Source organism: Falco naumanni, chromosome 4, assembly GCF_017639655.2.
Source record: "Falco naumanni isolate bFalNau1 chromosome 4, bFalNau1.pat, whole genome shotgun sequence".
Taxonomy (NCBI): Eukaryota; Metazoa; Chordata; class Aves; order Falconiformes; family Falconidae; genus Falco; species Falco naumanni.
In genome coordinates this window covers 11,838,196-11,856,318 of record NC_054057.1, presented here as the reverse complement: position 1 = coordinate 11,856,318, position 18,123 = coordinate 11,838,196, and the positions used below count along the sequence as shown (strand labels likewise).

The following is an 18,123-nucleotide window of genomic DNA, read 5'->3' as shown; positions in this document are numbered from 1 at the left end:
CTTTTTTTATTCCGTTTTATTTTTAGTATTTAAATATGATTTGTCTCCGAAAAGATGGCAACGCATACTCAGTTGTCATAAATAAAACGAGAGCTAATTAAAATTTGCTAAATCTTTTTTTTTTTTCAGTGATTGTTTCTTTACGATATATGGCGAATTCATACCTGATTTTTTAAAGTAAATATTTAAGTCTTTCATTTAGTCCTCTTTGTTACCCCTACCCAATCCCTCCCCACACCCCCAAAGGAAACACTATTATAACCATGTCTACATCCATATTACAACTGTTCGCGGTTGGCCTCGTGAAGGTGTAGGCATGTCATCCCTCCCTCCCTTTAATTCTCTGTGTGTGTCCCTTAAATTCTCCTTGCAAACCCATGGGCAATGGAGCACTGCCTCTAACCTAGACATTTTCCGCTAAGGGAGGACAAAAGATTATTTCTCAAGAGTTTGTATTCTGCAGTGGTCCTGGTTGGGTGAGCTCGACCTGGCAACCTCCAGACAGCTGTTCCGCAGCAGCACAGGGGTGAGGGAGGGCCGGCGGTGGGCGAGTCCGGGGACGGAGAGGTGCCCTCCCCGCCTGTGCCTGCCGAAAGCGGTGGCAGGGCGAGCCGCAGTGCCTGGAAAGGTAAGAGGTATGGATTTTGCACTCAGAGGTGACGTGCACATTGAGAAATGGATGCCATGTGTGTCAAAATCAAATCGATTCCAGTTGATATGTAAATATATATATATGTATATATATATATAAAAATCATCATTGAAGTTCCAGAGTGGATTTACATGTACGTAAAACCTTGGATTCTTCTAGTCCCGTCAGATACACACCTCTTTCCTCCACATAACCCCGTGGCTTGACCTTGTCAAGGGCGAAATCTGAATTTAATCTCGTCTTGAAAAACGCTATGAGTTTTAAAGTAGTGGATTAGCTGAGTAATATTGTAATCGGTCCCTGTTAATTTTTTTTTCTTTCATTCTTCTGTTCTGAAACCATATTTTCACTTGGCGGTCGGTCAGATTGAGCATTCGGGAGAGCTGGAGGCGTTTTTCTTTGTTTATGTAGACACTGAAAAAGAATTCCCTTTCTAACTCCCTAATCTGATATTTGGTGTATGGGCATCTCTTTTTACGGGTACGTTGTCCACCTGTGGAGTGAAAAAAGGCAGAAGCGTTTGAGACCCGGCGGGGGCCGGCTGTGGGGGCTGAGGAGGCGTCGGGGGGAGGACATTCGGGCAAAACATATTAATACGGAAAAGACGCGTTTTGCTCGCTCCGGGGCCGGCGTTGGCAGGTCCGAGGCTGGGCGCCAGCCCTCCGCCGTGGCTGGCGCGGGCAGCCGGGGACCGGGACCCGGCGGCTCCCGCAGCGCCGCGGCCCCGGGCAGCGGGGCAGGGCGAAGCCCCCGCCGAGACGCGGGGATCCGGCCTTGCTGCCTCCGCGGGGAGGGAGGCCGGAGGAAGGGGTGGTGGCGGGGGGTTCCTGCGGATCCCACGAGCGGGAAGAAAGCCGTTGTAGGCTGCTCCGCCAGGCGCCACGCACACTGTCCCAGGCAGCGCGGCATCGGGCAGGGGGACCCAGCGCCCAGCCCTCCCCGAGCCCTACCCGCTCGGATCTCGCCCTCATTCCCTGGACTAATCCGGGCTCTGCGTCCCCAGCAGAGGAAAAGCCCCTGAGCCCGAGGCTAAGGCGCCTCATTCTCCCCCAGCCGGCTATTTTCAAGCGGGCTCTCCACCGCATCGAGGTATTCTTCTCTCGATTATCCATTACGGTTTTAAAGTTCATTAAGCAGAATATAAAAGGTTTCAAGGTTCAGGAGCTCTTTACATTAAACGTAGCTGCTATCCCTTTAAAAACTTCCTTTTCTGGTACAGTTCATTGTCGAGGTATTTTTTTCCCCTAGCCGTATACTAGCTTTGCCTTTTAAAAAGCCCACATAAAAAAATCAGACTTTGACAGATTGAATAACAATTGTAAGTAACAAACTGTTGGACAGAAGGCAACACGTAATTGCCACAGTGCCTTAGTAAAATGGCTTCCTTTAGACAAAAAGGCCAGCTTTAGGTTAATTTGTTTCTTTTAATATATTGCTACAGTGCAGGCGGCTACTTTATCTGTTAAACGCTATTCTAGTGCAATCGTTAAAACGGCGAAGGCTTTGAATTCAGCTCCTAACTAGACTTCTGGTGCAACACATGGCTTTTATAAAATCACTGGATTACATTGATATCAAAGGAGTCGGGATCTCCTTTTTTTTGCCGAATTTACAGGCACCGAACGTACGTTATTATATTTTCGAGAGTTGACCACAGAGCTCTTTTTTATTATTATTAAAAAAAAAAAAAAAAAAAAAAAAGAGGAAGGAGAAAGAAAAAAATTTTTTAAGGCATCCATTGCCCGGTGGGTATTTCACGGCCAATTTCAGCACTAAACACGTGATCTCGCCTTTTATAACAAAGTTTTGTTGGGGGAAATCTAAAGGCCCTTCATAAACCTTATATGCTTATAAAACAGCATATAAAAATTTAACAGCGGCGGTGCGCTAGATTTCAAGCTGCCTTTCCTAAAAGCGCTCGGGCGCTGCCTTTATACGTACTGGAGCTGCCGGATTTCTCCTCATTGTTGCCGGAAGATGACTCGGGGCTGCTGCTGCTCTCCGGCCGCCGCCTCCTCTCCTTCTCCGCCGCCGCCGCCGCCGCCCTGCCGCAGCCGCCCTCCGAACTTGAAGTTGCCGCCGCCGCCGCCCCGGCGGCCGCGGGCGCCTTGTCGCCACTCTTGTCTACCGGGTAGTCCGCCGAGGCCAGGTTTTCCGCCGTGCCATAAGCCGTCTCGAAAAACTGGTCGAAAGCCTGGGGTAGGACCCCGTTCCTGCCCACCGTGCTATAGAAATTGGAGGAGACGTTGGTGCTGGGGTGGTAGACGTTAGCTGTGTTTTTGCCGAACATCTCGCCCATGCTAGCAGTGTTGGTGGCAGGCAGGCAGTCTCTGTGCATGATCTCCTCTGCGGAGTAGCAGTGGGGCAGATTGTTCCTGGGGTGCCATTTACTGGAGGGATCAATGGCATATTCCCTGAAGGTAACTTCTCTCACAGGTTGGACCTGGGGTAGGTTGGAGGAGTAGGAGTATGTCATAGGGCGAGAAGACGGGGTCTGGGGCAAAAAAGAAGGGAGGCTGGAAAAATCAGGACCCGAGACGTAGTAAGTACAACTTGGCAAATACATGTTAGAGGAACAAGGAACACGCTCATCAAAATCCATCATTAGGGCTACCTCGGCTTCTCCGCATTAGCTGAGCTTAACATGATTCTCTAACGCAGCTGCCTCTTTGAAGCAGATCCGTGAAGTAAGAGATGGGGAGACGTAAGCTGACGTGGAAAGCTCTCCCCGGCGGCGGCAGGGAGGTGCGGTCACGTGGCCCGACGTTGACATTGACGAGCGGCGGGTCCGGGCCCCGCTCCCTTTGTGGCCATCGCGGGGGGAAGCAACAGCTCGTCGCCAGCGCCTAAGGGCGAGCCGGGCGCAGGTTGGCCGGGGGGGTAGCCTTGGGGGACACAAAGCCGCGTTGCCACTGTCCCAGGCTTGGCCGCCCGGCCCATGGCACCCACTGGCTCTGGAGTAGCGAGGCTTAGCAATCCCCCCAGGGTTAGGTGAGACCTTTCTGTTTGTTTGTGTGCTTGCTGGGGCGTTCGGCGGCTCGCTGGCCCGCTCCGAGAGGAGGGCACAGGAGAGATGCAGGCACCGTTTCTTCTGCAAAGCTGCTTCCGAGCGGGAAACGCTCCTGAAGAAATCGGCCGGGTTTATTTTTCTCTCCCCCCCCCCCTCTTTTTTTTTTTTTTTTTAAGTTTGTTTTGGTTCGGTTTCGGCTTCCCCTCCTCACCCCCAAAAAAATACCCCCAAAAAAGCAAAAAAAACCCACAAAAAAACCAAACCAAAACCCCTCGCCCCGCACGGTTTTTCTGGAAACGTTACTAGAAAGAATGTGCCAGGGTCAAGTCTGTACTGATTTTCATGGTGAATAGATTACATGCTTGCATTCATGTTCACTTCCGAAGCGCTTAGTGTCTTCCTTCCCTTACTTACATATTAACCTCAAATACCCCGCGCGGCTTCAGCCAAGCTTTACTGGACGTAGTTAACAATGTGGGGTTCCCAGGACGCAGGTTGTTTCTCCTCACCCTCCCCACACCGTCCCTTGCCTCACTCGCAATGCCAGAAAGCCCTTTAAATTGCAGACCACGGAGCTAAAGAGTGTTTGCTGATCTCTCCGCCTCAACGCTGCCGCTAAACACTTGGAGAAACAGTGGATATTGGGCTACCCCGGCTTGACAAATACTCCGCGTTTAGTTGCCAGAAGCCTAGTTAAAATTATTTGACATACTGTTAACCCCTAGGAACAAACTCGCCGTACCGAGATACTTTCCTTTTTGCATCGTACCGTCGCTGAAGGCTGAGACCCAGGGAGACCTATTTTAAAAACGTGGTTAAACTTTTACTATTGTTGCATGAAAGGGATGATATAGAAAGCGGATTGTACCGGGCAGAGACTAAAAAGTACTTCTCTGCCAATAAAAATGCACACCCCACCGAATGAGCAGAGCCAAAGAAAACAGAGAAATACGCCAAAGAATACAGCACCTTTTGAGGCATGGACATCCCTAGGCTCTCGGAAAAAATATTTTTTTGCTATTCTGATGCTCGATTTCAGAAAAGAAATATTTGGGTTCCGGCTGGATTTCATCAAAATAGAAAAACAGAACGGCAAAAGGCTATTGTTGAAGTCGGTGCTCTTAGGAAATCAGACGTAGTTCAAGATCCATGCCCCCGTGGACTTTGGAGGCTAATGGAAGGGAAACGAAAATGTTAGGGAAAGAATATTTGGATTTCCCCCCCTCTTCCTCTGCAGTGCTGTGGAAGTATTTATATATCCGGAGAAAGTTCTCTAGTAAATTCTGGAGATCTTCGGTATTTAAATGTCAACATCGATTTGTTTATTTATTGCTTAGCTTATCGTAACTGACTCAATAACAAATCTAATCATGTTGTGCACAGAGAAAATATTCTCATTATGTATTTTCCCTACATTATAGTTAACTATTGCGTTTGAATTCAAGCTGTAAATTCAGTATTATCAAGTAATTACTTTGTAGTGGAGTAAACTAATTTATTAGCATTAATGTTTATATGCCTTTTTCTTATTTTACAAGGGTTACCGTTCACAAATCAAATGCCCTGGACGTATCCCTGTAATGAACTCTAGTTTGGTTTGCTGCAAGAACTTCTTACGCTTACTGCATGCCTACGAGCTGAACTTGAAATTAATGAATTAATCTTCCGGCTTGACATATTTGCTAGAAAGTGGATGGAAAGAGATTGCATGTTGTCAAAACCGCTAGCAGAAGACTGCAGTGTCGTTTAGGGATTGTAAAAGGGGTTTGGGGTTTTCCCTCTCTCTCCCCCTCTCTTTTCTTTTTTTAACTGGGGGTGGGGGTGGGGAGGTGGAAGGTGGGTGCAAGAGCTCTGGTTGGCTTTTTCCTTAACGCTATACTTTTGCTTGCATTTACTTCCCCCCTAGCTTTTGCGGGGGGTGGGGGCGGGGGGTGGGATCAGGTTTGGGGGGTCGGAAGCCTTCTTTTGGTATCCGAGCACTGTTTATTTTCCCTGTGTCCCCCCACCCTTCAAATCCGTCGATGAAAAACCTCTCCCCACACCCTACACACACGCAGACACCCCTCCTTGAAACAAAAAGGAATGTATAAGGATTTCAGTGACTTTGAGATAACAAAGGCGCCACCATTGCAGAGCCTCGCCCCGCCTCTGTGTGATGGCAAACAAATTCTTGCACTTGTATTAGGGCTTTTAAGGCTATAATTGAACACGGCGCGTCTAGGAGAACCGAAAACAGTTCTAGACTGACCTGCGGTTTTATAGCACTTTGGCAGTCAACTTCAGCTTGTGTCAGAGCAGACATGACAGAGCTGCCCAACGCTTAATCGCGGGACGCCACCTCCTCGGACTCACTGCAGCCCCCCTCTTGCATTTCAATAAATTTCAAACCTTGGGGCTAGAAATGGGGAGCAGAGCTGGCACAGGTTTGTATGGGGCTCTTCCCCGGTCCTCTTTGCAGCCGGGGCTGTGGCGCCGTGCGAGGCTCCTCCGTGCCAGAGGTCGGGGCTGCCTCTGGGAAACAAAGGGAAATTAAGGCAAGAAGGGCGAGAAGGCAACTGGAAATAGGCGTGTGTGTGCGTGGGTGTGCGTGTATCTGGGCATATGTGTGCTTGCACAGCATGCACACGTGCGGCCCCGATGCCTACTTTTGAATAGCCTGAGCTGCTCCCCACCCCCCGCCGCTCCCCAAACCAAGCAGCCTATTTCTTCAAGCGGGTTTGCAGCGCAAGGGGACCCCAAAACGCCTCCCCGTTCCCCCTGCCGAACAAGCGGGAAGGGTGATGGGGAAGGCTGCGAGGGGCGCAGCTCGTCTGGGAGCGAGGAGACACCCAAGGCACAGGCTGTTCTCTGCTTTATTTGCTGTTAAGTGAAACAGAGATAATGTACGCTTAAAGCCCCGGAATGTGTGGGTAATTGCAGGGAGCCTGCTGTTAAGTTGCTGTGTTCAGCACAATTATCAATGTTGATTATTTGGTCTAATGTTGAATTGCTCTTTTAATACAGTAATTGGGACTTCCGCGTTGAGGAAGGGGGAAAATCGAGCCTTCCCCTCGCTAACCTCACTGAAAACAACATAAACAAAGGCAGGCGTTTCGTTTGGAGAAGCAAAATGCATTCGTTACGCCTTCCCATGTATTTCGGCCGGATTAGAGAGGGTAAAACTGCTCTGAATTTGGGAGCTCTGCTGCAGGACGTTCTTGCAAAGGACAAACGTGGCCAAGAGGTGGGGAGACTGTGAGCACATTTACCCATAGCTAAGCTAAACAAAGCGTGGAAAAAAGCTACATCTCTTCTTTGGAGGAATATAAACAGAGCTAGGACGCCTCGATAGCCTAGCTTTTATATATACAGATGGCGTGCAAAGGAAACTGTTTAACTTACTACTGCTCGTCTCCAAAAGGTCAAGTTCTACAGTATCTAAATTGTTGTCTTTTTGCACCGGGTTTTGCTTGAAAAAATTTTGAAACTGACCATTTACCTTGCCAGTAGGGTGGGTGCCTGTAATTAACAGGAGAAACTGTGCTAAAAGGAATTTGCGTCAAGAGGAGCTAATTAAAATATTACACGATCGCTGGCTTCAATCGCTGCTGCTCCTCTCGTGTAGGAAGGGTGAGGGGTGTTACAGCTCTAGCAGGAGAAAATATCTCAGGAATTAGGACACTGTTTTGTAAACTTGCGGGTTGATTACAATCTACAAAGGCTTATTAGAAAAACGTAGTATTAGGGAATTCGCAACCTTGTTGCCAACGAGAAGCGCAACCCCTTCCCACCTTTCCCAATTAAAGTAAGGCCAGAAGGCGATAATTCTTCGCAAAATTTCATGAATGAAGCTTTAGAAAAGCGTGCTTATTGTTTGGATTTTCAATATTTCAGGCTCAGAAGTTCTTAACTGGCGTTTCTTTTCTGTTTGCCTTTTTGTCCGTTGTGGAAAGGAGCTATACAGAGCCATCTATTTTTTTTTTTCCTTTTAACTAATTGTGTTCCCTTAACACTACAATAGAAGGTAATGTTACAGTAGTTAGCTAAGATTTTTCAAATAATTTAAATAATAGTTTGGTTTTTTTTTTATATTGGCGAGATGGAAGCCCCGTGCTGTGATATAGGACAGACTATTTATTGTCCAAAACATGAAGCGGTATGGTTGTGATTTTGCTAGGAAACTACAAAATACATGTAAACAGAAAGGGCAGATGTAACCAGGATTCAAGTAAGGAATATTCTGAGGGTGTTTTTTTTGTTGTATTTAATGGCATTATATTATTTCAGAGGCTTGAACATCTCAAAAGGCTGTGCTCATCTGTGTGTAGAATATTTTAGATTGATTTTTAATATCGATTACTGAAATCCTTTCCTTTTCTCCGTCACCCTCTGTGTCTTTTCAAGTCGCCGAGATGGAAAAGCTTCAGAGGGTGGTTGGTTTTTTTCTCCTTCCAACCCTCCCCTTTAGTTTGACCATTAAAATTAAATGGCTACGGACGTACAGAGATCGACCCGTCGCTGGCGACCAACCACGATATTTTGCATCCCTTTGCGCTAATGAACATGCGAGGGCTCTGTCTGAAGACAGACCCTGACTCCGAGAGCTGATAGCTGCAACAAGCCGAAATATCCAGGGCTTTTTTTCAGGAGAGGAAGCTTCTTAAGCTTCTTCCAGATAGACAACTTCTCTTTTTCGACGGCTGTTTTCTTGCCCTTTTGCAGCCAAACGATTTGTTGCGGTGACAAGCTCCCGGCGCCTTCTCAAGCGCGGGGAGTTTCTCATAACGCCGTGTTTCCTCACACCACCCCCCCCGCCCCGTTCTCTAGCCCTGCGCGCCAGGGCTCCGGGGCGCTGAACCCCGCTAAAATTTTGTTTATTTTTACTGCTTGTAGCTTGCTCTTGAAAAAGAATGGAAGTCGGTTTGGGGACAAGGGGGACACGAGGAGATATTTTCTCAGACAACCAAGTATATCAGAAATTAATTGACTGACGATGCTACCATAAATGTCTCTTTTTCTCCCCTTGAACCCTCTGTGAGAGTCCCCGATATATGAAAACGCACATCCAGTTATTCATTACCACCATTCCTTCCACCCACCCCGCCCCGTCCGCAAGAAATATGGAGTGCAAGAGACTTCTGGCAAAACTAGGCTGCTGGAGAGGACTGTCTAGACCAAGTGGCGGGGCTTTAAAACGAGTGCGAAAGCAAACTTCCCCGGTTATAACCCGCCGGTACAGAAAAGCAGACACTTTCCACCGATCCCCACCTAGACCCACAAAGAAGCGGGTCGTTAGCGCCGTTTGTAGTAAGCAAGTATCAATCCCCTTTCATGACGATGTATTTTATGTGGAATTAATCAGAGCGGTTTAGGGAACATCCCCAGAAACCCCTTGAAAGCGCGGTGCTATTAGTCGACGCGGTTATCTCTACGGACAGCCACATCGCAGGCGATGTTCCCATGCAAAGTTCACACATATCCCGGAATGCTGCTCTACCCTACACATAAGAAGAAGGAGAAGAAGAAGAAGAAGAAGAAGAAGAAGAAAAAAGTCCGCCAAAACATTCCCATGTCGACTTACATTTAAAAGTATTGCTACGACTAATGCCTTGAACTTGACCTTAGATTTGTTAATCCAGGAAATATATTCAGTGAGAGGAAAAAAGTCCTACTGCGTTGCCTCTGACAAACGAGCATTTTTCTGCCTACCAAGTTAAGATGCAAACAACACACCAGAGTTATGAGATATATAATGTGCCCTCTAGATTAAGAGCAGAAAGCGACAGAAAGTGAAATGCCTCACCGCCGAGACAAGGTCGTCGTAGCCAGACTGTTCCTGTGATGCCAAGATCCACAATTTGCCAGAGAAATTCAAGTCAAGGTAATAGACTGGGATTCTAAGCTAAACTGAATTTTATAGGATATAAGGTTCTCTCTAATGCACATTGAATTTTAACAATGATTTATAAAGGTATTTCAATTGTGGGGTTTTTCTATTTTATTTTATTTTGCCCAACTCGCCAAGAAACACATCAGATTTTACTGTACCACACTGCTAACTTTATAGGAGAGCCTTATTCACATATTGTGAAACCCACCTAAGTAAAGATATTTCTTCATCAAGGATTGTTTTAGGGGGCGGGTACAGGAAGTATCGCTATACTGGGGCTGTCAAATCAACGACTTCAAAGCCCCAACTTCATATTTTGATGGACCCTCAGAATTGCATTATAGTGAAGGTACCTGTATTCGTGTAACCTTTATAGGAAACTATTTCTCGAACACGAGCTTAAAATACGTGCTGCAGTTGAGGATGCAATCGTGTGCCCACGCACGGCTCAGCCGGCTCTATAAGGACTGCTTCTTGTCTGTTCTCCCCTATGTCATGCAAAGATACCCATAAAAATAGCTCTCCCCTCAGCCTAATATGGCTGCTTTTGCCTGTGCCGGGGTGGAAACCTGCTCACGGTCCCGCTTATTGCCCTTTCCCGACTTCTCAACAAACGCCGATACTAACACCCCTTCTTACAGAAATCGGGGTGCATCAGCACGACAGGTCCACGCCGCAGAGGCCGGGGGAATTTGGGCGAATTCCCCCGACCGAATCAAGCTAGGCGGAGTGCGGGGGTTATTCGTCCTTTCTCTTTCGGTTTTATTTTCCCATCAAGTGTCCATACAGCACTGTATTTTCATTTTACAAACCCTCACATATTTAAACACAAACCAATCACTAGCTGGAGACGAAGCCCATCCAAGATTGTTTTGTATGGAAATCCATCTTTTTTATGCCTACCCGAGGGCATCTCGAAGGCTAAACCCAGACTTAAATACCCTGCTTTTCCATTACTCCTCGCCCAAGCCGACTAGAGGCCGATATATACGGTCAGGAATAAATGAAAGCCCTTTGCTCGGTGCGTTCAAATCAAGGCAATTACGACGAAGTTCAGATTAATTTAAACTGGCAGGTTACAACGCCCGGCTGGCATTTTTCTCTCTAGATACACACAGGCAACAGCGAAAAGCAGACAGGTTAAGCATCCTTCACCTGCTTTCTTCCACACACAGTCCACCGTCCTCCCTGGCTCTTGAATGATTAAAACAATTTCAGAGGCAAACACACCGGAATAAAACAACCGGGAATAAAACCCAGGAGTCACTTTTCCATGCAGCCAGACCCAACTCTGCAAGACAACCTGGTGCAGCACAAAGCTAAGCAACCAGCAGCACTATCTGCAAGTCTGCCCGCGTCTTAGGCTCTGACCCCAGCCTCTCCTGGCCCTCTTTCCTGCCAAGGGCCTTCTTTGCTTTCCACCTATGCTAGAATAGGAAGCAGCATCTCTGGGAAAGGTGGAGCCAGCACCCAAGCTAGAGAAGCAGTCTTACTTTTCTCAACGGGTTCTTCGACTCTATTAGCATCAGCCCAGGCAGCCTTCTTCACCCAGGTCCCCGCAGCAGAAGCGGCACTTTGGCCTCATACACCGTGGGAGAAAGGGAGCGGGGTGGGTGGGTGGGCTGGGGGTAGAGTAGGGGCCTGGGAAACCCTCCACAAAGGCCTTCCAAATGACTTCGCTCCAGTCATGCGGGGGGCTTTGCGGGGGACTGGGTGGGTGTTTGTTGTTGGCTTGTTTGCTTAATTCACCACCGAGCCAGGGGGAGAGGAGAAACATTCAGCAGCTTCCAGGAAGAGCATGAAAATCTTACCCAAGCATCCAGAAGTCTCTCGCCTGCGCAAAAATATATCCCCACGGAGACTGACAGCTAGGATCCCGCGCTGGGCTGTAGACCTCCAGATCAATGAGGATGGATTGCATATTTTTTGGTTTCCTCCCTTACAGATTAAATATACTTGGTCCACAAAACATTCCTTCTCGATTTCTCAGTGGCTTGGGTTGCTGTTGACTTGGGGGTTTAAATTTTTTTGTTCTAGTTGTTGTTGGTCTGCCTTTAGACGGAGAGAAATCTAGCCACTGGGGCACATCCTCCTTCCTGCCAGCTTCAGGCAAAATGCAGCAATATCACAGGCTAATGACGATTATTGCTATTATTATTACTACTATGATTGCCATTTATTTTTTCCTCTCTCTCTCTGTCTCTCCCGGTCCCCTAGCATTTCCGATGGCGATTTGCACACAAGGTGATTGCAGGAGGTTAAAATGCTGTCTAATTCCCCGGATTCCCGTCGCACGAGATGGAGGAAAAAAAAAAAAAAGTCCCAGTGTTTTTGATCACGGGACACCCGGCCGTTCCTCCCCGGTACACCCTGGGTCACAGTACAGTAATGACCGTGGGTTGTGCGTTGTAGGACTTGACCTTTCCTACGTAGAAGAGGGCGCTTTCCTCTACGCTACGGGGAGGGAAGGGAGGGGGGAGCGGCGGGAGGAAGAGAGATGCTCTCCTTGGGGATGTTTAATCACGGTTCAGATCTAGGAACGGGCAAAGCTTCTGCCTTTCAGCACGCCATGTTGAAGCTATTCACCAGAGAATTTTTTTTTTTTTTGGATGGGGGTGCGGAGGAGGGAGGGAGGCCAGAAGGAGGAGGGAGGGAGGAAAGACTTAATGAGCATTTGCATTTCGTACCCTAGTTCATGAGTCAACTGTATTCAAAGAGGAGGGGGCCCGGGGGGCAGGGAAGGGCTCACGGCGTGGTTAAAACACTCGCGGCCGGACCCCTGCGTCCGGGGCGCATCAGCCCCACGTCCCCGCCGGCCCACGCGGAAAAAACACCTCCTGGTCCCCCCCCTCTTCTTTTTGGACTCTGTTACCGGCCGAGAGCGCGCGAGGCCATCTCTTCAAATCATCATTAAAGTGCATTAAAACGCATCTAAAAGTTATGAATGGTAACAAACGGCCTTTTAGCGCCTGCCAATATTTTTTTTGTATTAAATGCTGTCTTGATTTTATTGCTAACGCTGCCCACGGAGAATGCTGAAATGCACCAGGAATGGGGTTTTATTTAAGCCATAGCCATTTTCTTTTTAAATAACTTTAATTTATAGACTGAAGGCCGAGATGCTTACCCGTTCGATCAGACGCATACAAAATAAAGTCGCTGCTCTGGAAGCATTGGGCGATTTTCTTTTCTGAGCATTTCGACGTTGCGCACCATGTTTTTTCCGTTTACTTCAGAGGCCATCTCAGCTAGCAAGGGTTTTTTAAGCGGGAGTTTTTCTGAGCTAAAGGTGGCTGAAAAAGATACAGCTTTGCAGTTCTAGTTACTTTTTTTTTTTTTTTTTTCGGAAATATGCTCCTGTCAAGGTTTATTTCCCATAGCAAACCACCTTTGCTACTGCCAAGACCTCGAGGCGGGGATAGATTAAATACCGGATTATTCTCTCGGTGGGTAAAAATACAAAACATTTGCTGTACCCGTCCGTCCGCATCAAAGATGTAAGGCCGCTTTCTGTTCATGGGAATTTAAAATCCGAGGGACCAAGGACGCCCAGAATTAGGTGATTATAAGTCAACATCTCCAGACACTGGGAATTAAAGTGTATGTTGTGGAATCCCGCAAGAATTACTTGAAGCGAAAGTAAACTGATCTTTTTTTGTCTCTAATTATGTTTTGCGTTTTACAGCGGGAATGAAATACTGCTCTGACATTAATGTTTCAATAAATACGATAAATATACGGTATTAACTTGCTTCCTCTGTCCCTTGCGTTCCTCTGCACATCAGCTAAAATGTTATACCTAACATTTTAATTTCTAGGGGAGCTGAGAAAGTAGAGTTACTACTTTACTTACGTACATTTTGGTCTTTTTAATTTTCTGTTTGTTTTATTTTCAAATTCTTCTTCTGGCACTTTTTTTTTTTTTAACGTCTGCAAGTAAAACTCTTCGCACATATAGCTCTGCATAGCAAGCCGGGCACAATAAGTTCCCCACCACCATTTTAAAACATTCTTGGTAACGCAGGGAATATAAATAATCATTCTCACCAAACCGCGTGTAGGGACGGACGTCGTGAAGTAATGTATCACGTTGCTTAATTATTTTCGTTGGTGATATATTTACTTGTAAAACATATTAGGGATGTACTTTAGGACGCTGGTGGCAGATTGGTGAGAGGGGAATATGTAATGCAACAGCAATTTGTACTCGAAAATGTATGTGCCAACAGCTTTTGGACGGTAAATGAAGGTAATAAATAACACGAACACACACACCTACACACCCGCTCTCCCCCACGCTCCGAGGCCACATCTACCCGGCGGAGGGACGGAGGGACGGGGATGCGGAGGGCCGCGTGGGTGCAGCCGTGGGTAGGCAGGGACGCGGGAGGACCGAGGCGGGGGCCGGCACGCACTCAAAACCCGCAGACAGGGAATCTTTCGCGACTCGGAAAACCGCAGACATCCTTGTCTCGGTGCCCTGAGTCGCCGCACGGCCGCGGCGCGGAGGGCTGCGCCGGGCACCGCCGCGCCCCGCAGCCACCTCCTCAGGGATGCCCCGATGAGCCCAGCACGGAGCTCCCGGCCTCTACTCACCTGACCAAGCCACTCGCCCCTGTGGGACGTCTCCCGAGCAGAGCCTCGAGCCGGGCCCGAGGAGGAGGCAGCGGGTCCGAGAGGTGCCGCTGGCCCCCGGCACCGGGCACGGAGCCGCCGGCGCGGCCGCCGTACGCCCGGGTGTTGGGGGCAGACACCCCGGCAGGGTGGAGGAGCTCCGCCGCCCGCCCGCCGTGGGCCTGATCCTCCTTCCCCGCCGCAAGGCCGGGAAACATGACCTGCTCCTCCCGCTGGAGCCTGAGAGAGCCTCGACGCTGACTTACATGGTAGCGCGGGTCCGATCCAAAATGTTACTTTACTCCTGCCAGCGATTGCGAGTCAAACGCTCCCCTTTTTGCCCTGTGAAATATATATGCCGCAAAGCTATTTGAACAGTAGTGGGAATTTAAATTCCTAATCCACGGTCAGTCTAGAAATGCTTAGCAGATTTGAACGGTAGGGTAGTTCAGTGTGAAAACATAATCTTCAAATGCTAGCTCCAATTTGAAGTTACCTTAGAAAAAAAAGAAAAAGAAAAAGAAAAAGAAAAAAAAGCTGTTATTTTACTAATGTCGGCCATATTCTCGTTGCGAGTTCCTTTCGAGGCGCCCCCAAAATATATCGCTCTGGGGCATGGTGTGAAAACAGAAGATCCTACCCAAGATACAGAGGACTAGAATCCTGCCTAGCATCCTCATCTCCGACCTGCAATACAAGTAATTTGCGGTGTGTCTCATGCAATAATTATGCAGATTGCGAAATACAACGGAATAAATGGAATTATTTACTAGGAGCGAGAACAAGTGTAATTCACAAGTAGCTTTCTCCAGGCGATTCAGCTCCTTCAGGAGAAAGCGTTGCAATAAGGCGGAGGAAAGGCGGCTGGCCGGTGCCTGAAGCCGGGGCAGACCTGTGGGTATCTGCCAGCGGACGGCAGGTACGGCCGGTGGGGCACCGGCCCCCGTAGCCAGCCCGCAGCCCCCGGCCTTCGCGCAGGATGCGACCGGGACAAGCGGCTGCCCGCGGCTGCAGCAGCCCCAGCGCGGGGGTTCGCTGCCTGCTCCAGCTCCGCTGAGCGTCCCAGGCTGCGGGGCTGCTGCGGGGGTCGTGGAGACTGCTGGGTGCCCAGCGGCGGGGGAGGCAGACCAAGGCCGTGCCCGCCGGGGACGGGTTATCGCCCCTTCGGGCGGTGTTGCGCCCGTTGTCCTTCACCCGGCGCCGCAGGCCATGGGCAGGCCGTGTCCTTGTCATAGGAGCTGTCCCCCCTCCCCTCACAGGGGCACGCTGTCACCCCAAAGCACAGCCCAACTGCACGGCCTGGAAGCCAGCTGCCACTTAGGTACCTCTCCCCGACTATTTGCGCAGCGGGACGGGGGAGATCTCACTCAGAAAGCCCCTGACCGGCCTCTGAAGGGATGCAGCCGATATTCCCACGCTCCACGGCCGCGGATTTCCCCCCGCCTGAGAAACCGCAGCCCTCCGCGGTCCCTGCGCGCCCCGAGAGCGGCGAGCGGTGGGCGGATAACGCGCCCGCACACTGCGGGAAGGCTGAAATCCCGCACGGAGTGCAAAGCTCCCGACACGACAGCCTCCTGTAAAACAGATCCCACTGCTGCAGGTACTTTTCATGTAAGTTATTGCACGAATGCGTTACAGTCAGATCTGAGGGTCGGAAACCGCTCTGCGCTGATCCCTGCAGAGGTGGGTCCTTTTGAATTTCAGAAATGTAAGGCTAGAAGCGCACAGCTAGCGCGGTATCTGATACCCTCTAAATGTACCGTAAAGGTCCCCCAATAGCTCTAATTAGAGCTGCAGACCACCGCAGGAGACAGGCGGCGAAAGGAAACCTCTCTTTGTGCCCGGCCAAACTCGCCCGCCACTCAGAACACCGGCCGGCCGGCGGCTCCTCACATCGCACCAGCATCCCCCAGCCAGGCACCGCTAAGCACAGATTCTCACCCCCGGCTCAGCCTCGCCGGTGTCCTGCCACCACCAGAGCGAGCGAGCGAGCAAGCGGAGCACAAGCTGCTCCGTGCTCTACCTTGTAAGTTCAGACATATTTTATATATATATATATATATATATGTGGATATGCGGCGGTCCCCGCGCGGAGAGGCACGCCCGCTTGTGGCGGCGCGGGTCCCACGCGTGTGCGCGCCCGCCCGCGGCGAGGATGCTGCGCGGGTGAGTGCGCGGGCGCGGCCAGGTGCAGGCGCGGCGACGGCCACGAGGTGGCGCTGTCGGCCCGCGGATGCCGCCGGCGCGGGGAGCTGTCAAAAGTCAAGGTCACAAATCGGCTTTTTTCCCCTCAAGGTCAAGGTTTCAGGCCTTCCCCATCCTGTCATCGCCACGCAGCACCCCCACCTTCCCGCCGAGGCACCGCCAGGCTGGGCAACATCTCCCCGTTCCCGGGGCCGGCCGCCGGACTCCATTTCCCGGCGAGGGCTGTAGCGCGGCGCTGGTATCATCCCGCTCTTCCTCCCCTGGGCCCCCAGCCCCGCTGCAACCCACTGTTTAACATTACCAAAACATCTATAGTTTAGGAATGCTTGTTATCAGGCGTGCCTGCCCCCAGATAAACACCGTCCAGAAAAGAACCACCATATAGACATAAGCTACATAATGGAAGACAACAGTATTACAAGACATATACATTATATTTTTCTTATGAAATGCATGTAGGTATGGAAAAATAAGGAGCATTTCTTTCAGGTTTTATTACAGTGACTATTTTATTAACAGGATTAATACTACTATACCTGTCTACACGTCTTGGGGTTTCATTTTTCAGTAGAAATATTAAAAAAAAAATGAGGGTGCACAAGTACATTTTCACAGTGCGCTGATTTTTTTTATTATTATTTACAAGATAGCTTCTTATAGTGAATAAAAACAAAATAATGTGCTGGTTGAAATAACTGATTGGATTAAAAGGTGCTGTAAAAAGAATCCCTAAACGTTCTACTGAGGCCTCATAACAGACAATAAACAAGGAGAAACGACTAATTACTTATAGATCAAAATATAGATTATATAAATCAAAATACTTCTGGGGAAAAATGTATTTCAGTTCAAAGCTCTTGGATATTTTTTCCAGGAAGCTGGGTTTCCCCCCCCCCTACTGTAAAGAAATGCCAATGTTCCCGGTTTTTGTATCCACCCAGAGTCAAATATTTAAAATTTTCCGGGGATTCAGAATATTAATTCTTGAAGATTATTTGAGGTTTAAAATAGGCAGAGTCCTTCAAAAAGTATCTATTGTACGGTCTGCAGGAGAAAAAATAAACAAACCCACCCTTCCCCCACCCTCCCCCAATTCAGATGACAAGAAATCATCTGCTGAAATTAAAAAATAAAACAGAAAGACATCTCCAAGCAAATATTTTCCCTTCTATCCCCACTAGTTTGCAATGTTTAAAATTTGCTATTAAGATAGATCCTCCACAGAGCTTCCTTCATTACTGATGTCTCTGAAATCCTTATTCAGTACCTTCGAGGTTTATTATTACTTTTTTGACATTAAATGCATTGCTTGAAAACATACAGTAATTGTATTTTTTTTTCACTATGGTTTACCTGAGCAGTCATTCAACATACAGTTTGGATTGCAATGGAAGAAAACCAGATTATGTGTCCACATCGACCTCCTCATGTTAAACCAGCTCTTGCACCGTGGCTACGAAGAGTCTTCTCAAATAGTAAGGTCGTAGAAGTACTCACAAGTTTCTCAGAAAATCTTGTCTTTATTGGAAGTGTATCTCTCGGGGCTGGGAGTGTGGGCTTTACAGTCTGTCAGTGATACTGGCTGGCTGCTGGGGATTTCAGGAGAACTGTCAGTTTTAAGCACTTTGCTACAGCAATATTAAAAAACAAACAAACAAAAAACCAAAAAGCTGTAATTCCAAGGATACAGATCTCTTTTTCTGAAAGAAGAGGTTAATTGTCTTTTCTCTTTTTAATTATTATTAATAATTAGTTTAATCTGAACACGAAAAG

At 48.5% G+C, this 18,123-nt stretch overlaps 1 protein-coding gene across 1 annotated transcript; it reads right to left on the bottom strand.

Annotated features, from left to right (window-relative positions):
- Positions 1 to 912: 912 nt before the first annotated feature.
- Positions 913 to 3,257, bottom strand: HOXA11 (homeobox A11). The gene is made up of 2 exons (XM_040592275.1): positions 2,594 to 3,257; positions 913 to 1,145 (listed from the first exon to the last, which is right to left on the bottom strand). Exons 1-2 carry the CDS (start codon positions 3,255 to 3,257, stop codon positions 913 to 915), a joined length of 897 nt encoding a protein of 298 aa, XP_040448209.1.
- Positions 3,258 to 18,123: the final 14,866 nt, after the last annotated feature.

Coding starts and splice junctions, on each gene's coding strand:
- HOXA11 (XM_040592275.1), bottom strand. CDS start 3,257: ATGATGGATTTTGATGAGCGTGTTCCTTGTTCCTCTAACATGTATTTG. Junction 1,146..2,593: donor GGAGAAATCCGGCAGCTCCA/GTACGTATAAAG, acceptor TTCACTCCACAG/GTGGACAACGTACCCGTAAA.